General features: G+C 36.4%; 1 protein-coding gene across 5 annotated transcripts in view; it reads right to left on the bottom strand.

Moving 5' to 3' along the window:
- The window catches only part of KIAA0319L (KIAA0319 like), a 119056-nt gene that overhangs the window by 107636 nt on the left and 6309 nt on the right, over positions 1-5111 (bottom strand). For all 5 annotated transcript variants that reach the window (XM_015572836.1, XM_015572837.1, XM_006777316.2 and 2 more), the window contains exon 2: positions 3950-4119. In XM_015572836.1, coding sequence (XP_015428322.1) covers positions 3950-4091 — 142 coding nt within the window. In that variant the 5' untranslated portion in view covers positions 4092-4119. The remainder of the gene's footprint in view (positions 1-3949; positions 4120-5111) is intronic.

Raw genomic sequence — 5111 nt, 5'->3', positions numbered from 1 at the left:
ACGAAGTAAAGTCTGGTATAACTTAAGGTAACCAAGGAGAGTCACAAGAAAGAAGTATGCAATGCAGCAGAGATGTTAACTACAATAAAAACTAAAGGTCTCCAACTAGGAAGGTCACTGGTTACCTTGGCAAAAACCAAGGTTTGGGCAGAAGCCAGACCTCACTAGATTCAGAGGAGGACAGAGGTGAGAGAATGGGGACAGCAGATGTGGTCTATCCCCATTCAGAAAGCTTCACTGACTGGGAAGAAAGACTAAGTCAGGGAACTGGCTAGAGATTCCTCACAAAGAACATGTCTAGCTCAATAAATATTTGTTGAACGAATATGTAACTTTAAAAAAGTGAACAAAAGAATGATTTGTACCCATCTGGTTATTTTATCAGTCCTTGTTTCTTACTGTGTCTGTTTGTCTATCTGCAAATTGGATATGTATTATGCATAAGCCAAGTTCTATTTCCTCCATGAAGCCCTCCCTGATTTTTCTAAACTTCAGTGACATTCTGTACTATAATAAAAAAAGACAGACAATAACACAATAACAAGTGTTAGTGGGGACAGAGGGAAACTGGAACCCTCATATATTGCTGGTGTAAATGTAAAATGGTGCAGCTGCTGTAGAAAACAAAAAGTTAAAAGAGTTCCCATATGATCCAGCAATTTCACTCCTGGGTATATAAACAGAATGTGGTATATCCATACAATGGAATATTATTCAGCCATGAAAAGGGATGAAGTACTGATACATGCTACAACATGAATGAACCTTGAAAACATCATGCTAAGTGAAAGAAGCCAGACAGAAAAGATCACATAGTGTATGAATTCATTTATATGAAATATACAGAATAGGCAAATCCAGAGTCAGAAAATAGGTTAGTGGTTTCCAGAAGCTAAGGAGAGGGAAGAATAGGAAGTGGCTGCTAATTAGTACTGGGTTTCTTTTAGGGGAGGGAGGTTTTAAAAAATGTTCTGGAATTATATCTCAATTGAAAAAAAACCATCCTCCTCTAATTTCTTACTAAAGAACTCCTAATTCTACCCATCTATTTAGCACTACTTCATATTGAGTGAAATTACTCTCTTCAGTGAAAAATTCCTTGAAAAACAACCTCATCAATTTTCTCCTGGATTACTTCATTCACTTCCTAATACTAGTAGATATCCTACTCTAGTCCTGACATCCCTCCCCTTTTCATCTTACTTGAATCCTCACTATTATCATTCTTCTATATCCCAGCAAAATGATCTAGAAATTTACCAGTATTATTCCTCTGCTTAAATTTTTCAATAGCTCCTAATTCCTTAAAGCAATGATCTCGAAGGTAGAATGTTTGCTTACAAGGGATGCATAAGACAAATCATTAGAGTATGAAAATATTAGTGCTATTTATGTTTTTTAGTTGATCCCTTTAAATTTTTGTTTTGGGCAGTACAATGGTACTTGTTATGACATATGAACAAACACATATTTGGGTACATCCTCAACTTTTTTATGGATTAGAGTGCATAATCAAGAAAATTTGTAGACCACCTACCTAAAAAGATTAAAATCAAAGCTTCTTTGCATGGCATACAAGATCCTTCATGACCTGGCCACCATCTACCTCTTTAGGAGCTGCCATTCCAGCTTTGCTCTTTATATACCAGCAACACTAAACTGCTTATACTAGTAGAGTTTCCACTATATACCAGGCTGTTTCACACTTTTGTGTCTTTGTTCTTGCATTCCCATTGCCAGGGAATACAACTGCCCAACAAGCACAACTTTCAATTGTAGGGAAGTTATAGCAATGCTTTGCAACATAGAAAAAGTGAGTGTTTGATGAATGTTCTCCTTCTAAATGTGTCCTTGGGATAAATTCCTAGAAGCGGAATTACTAAGTCAAAGAACATAAACCTTTTGAACATCTTGATATCTATGCCAAAAAACTCTGTTCAAATTCCCAAGCACAATATGAGGGCAACTACATAACCCCTCAGCAGCACTAGATATTTTTCATTCATTTTCATCAATATGATGGATTAAAAATTATATCATTTTAATCTGTGGTTCTTTGGTTAGTAATGAGAATGAACGTTTTTTAAATGTTTATAAGTCATTTTAATTTCTTATGTTACTCTGTTTATGTCCTTTATACATTTTTTCCTACTAGGATATTGTGTTTTTTAAAAAAAAATGATGAGAAAGAGATCTGATAAATTAAAATATATAACAAATCTGTCATGCGTTGCTTGCATGTTCACTCAGTTTGAACACACCTGATTCTTGGTTCTTTCATGGTAAAAGCTCCAAACTTTCCTAAAACATAAGTAGTACAATCTAATGCCCACCAGAACTACTCCTAACAATACCAACTTTGCACCTCAATACTCAATCAGCTCACTAGCATGCTGCTTTTAAGCACCCAGCTAAGAAATATGAAGACTAACCTAAGGAGCCCACAGCACTAGATCTAATGAAGTATTAGCCCCCAAAATACAGAAAAACTAGGAAATGCTTCTTCCTCCCTTGTACTTGGAATCCCTCAAATATCATGGTTGAGGGTAAAAAAATTGTCTTGGTCCTCCAAAAAATCACCTGTAGTTAGGAGGTACAGTAGCATCAAAAAAGAACATGAGCTTCAGAGCGGACAAACCTGGGTTTAGGATCCTGGCTCTATCATGTTCTTGCTATGTGATCCTAATCAAGTCATTTTGCTTCAATTTCCTTATCTATAAAATGAGAATAAAACTATTGGTTTTAGGTTTATCCTGAGAATTAAATAATATATGTAACGTTTATAACCAGGGGTTTTGAATACTGTAGGTGCATTCCAAAAAACGTGGTTTTCCCACTCTTATGGTGCCAAATCAGTAACTTATTTAATTCAAATGATATTACATAAAATGTTAGCCTGAAATAGCTGTCCCAGGAAAGCATCATCTAGGTAAAAAACATTTAGGTCAGCTTTCTGTCAACTGCAATTTCCAGTGCTATGATTATGCAATCATCAACCACCTCTGCAAGACAACAAAAACCCCAAAGTTGATGTTACTGAAATTGCTAAATACAGCAATTACTTGAGTCTCAAGATCATGACCACCAATTCCTTTAGGAAAGCAATAGAAACCTTTGTAATTATAGGAGCAAAAGGCTGATTAGTTATCCCAGACAGTGGTCTCTACAACAGAATCCTCTTCTGGTCACTGCCCAGAATGGCAGCATACTCAAAAGTCTTTCTCAAATTGCAATTTTCTCACATTTCATACTCTGAAAAGAAACAATGTCAACAAATGAACTGAAGGGGAAGGGAAGAAAAAAAAAGGATATCCTTTGAAATCTAGCCTTCTTGGCACTCTTTTCTGGCAAGAGGCTCAAAGCTGGTGAAATAATCTCTAGAAGGAAAACATACTTTATGAAATCTATCAGCATAACCCCTTTCTATGGGAAAAGCAAGGAACACATTCTCCCTGTAACACTGATTCTTTTAGGAAAGTAAAGGAAGCAAAGTATCATTTACTAAGCACTATGTTCAGATGCTGTACTATACTATTTAATTATGTTATCTCTCAAATCAAATGAGGTAGGTCCTGCCTTCCTTTAAGGACAACAGGTAATTTGCTCAAAGTTTTATTATTATTAAATGGAAATATCCAGCTCCAAGTCTAGCTGCCAGGTCTGTCCAACTTTGAAACTTTTCTCTTTTCATTACACATCAGCAAATCTCCAAATGACTATGCCAATTCCTTCATATGAGAAAAAAAACCAATTTAATTGTTAGTACCAAAACAAAACAAGTAATTCCAACTAAGTGTCTACCAATAGTCTGTTTCTGTCAATTAGCACACTGCTTTTCTGCCTCCTTCTGTTTTACCAACTTTCCTATATAGTCTTTAAAATGAACTGAAGGACTCACACAAAATGTCCTTTTTTAAAAACCTTAATAAATCTATAAAGAAAATGGTACCTGTTGACAGCCACAGCACACTGAAGCAGAAGCAAATATAAAACAGATGCAGGCTTCTCAACCACTTCACAGATGTCTGCCAACAAAATCCTGATAAAATCCAGGAAGCAGAACTTGGCTTGATTCCCAGCTTCTTCTCCATTGCCTTACAGATAGGCAGAACCAGTCCACTAGAGAGAGAGAAAGAGAAGAAACAATATGCCAAGTAATTAATAATTGATTCCTAGAAATGTGGCATGCTAGACAGAGAACATGATAAATTAGGGGAAAGACAAATTTCAGGTTTGTCTTTCACTGCTCATCTCTGCCCATAAATTTTAAACCTAAGCTTTGACATAGCCTATAATTATCAGGATAAAAACATAGCAAATGGTTGTGAAATGAATCTACTGTAAAACGGAAACACCTTGTATTCCAGTATTTTCTAGTCTAACAGTAAATCTAGTCTAAGTGGAAGAATGGAAAGAATACCAGCCTGAAAAAATGATCTGAGTTTCAGTACCAGTTCTGCTAACAGCTTTTTGGCTCTAACCAATACACTTTCTTATCTATGAAAAGATGAGGTTGGACCTGAAAGTTTTATGTATCCATGTTTTTGTTTTTTAAATTTCATGTGGTGGTCTTTAGGCAGGGCATATACTTTTCAATTTGCTACTGCCCCACGACTATTATCTTAAAATTTTATCCAATTTATACTTAAATGTCACCTCCCTGACCCCTAGAATCATTTGCAATTCCTGACTTGAATTCATACATTCAACAAGTATTTACCGAGCCCCTACTGTGTGCTAGATATTCTGCTGGCCACTCTAGAATCTAGGGGCTATTTGATTTATGTCCCTTTCAGGAGGAAAACATTAATTTTCCATCCATTTCTTCTGTCTTACACAACTTCCCTATATCATATAATTATATAAATCCTGGCAACATTATTAGAGTTGATCAAGTTCTGAAGAAGCCGTTCAAAAACTTTCTGTCCAAGCCCTGGCCTATATAGCTCAGTTGGTTGGAGAGTCATCCCCTAGACCAGAAGTTGGTGTTTGATTCCCGGTCAGGGCACAAACCCAGCAGGTGGGCTCAATCCCTAGTGTGGGGCGTGCAGGAGATAGCCGATCAATGATTCTCTCTCATCATTGATGTTTCTCTATCTCCCTCTCCCTGC

The sequence above is a fragment of the Myotis davidii genome, unplaced genomic scaffold (genome assembly GCF_000327345.1).
Source record: "Myotis davidii unplaced genomic scaffold, ASM32734v1 scaffold88, whole genome shotgun sequence".
Lineage (NCBI taxonomy): Eukaryota > Metazoa > Chordata > Mammalia > Chiroptera > Vespertilionidae > Myotis > Myotis davidii.
This window is presented reverse-complemented; position numbering and strand designations above follow the sequence as displayed.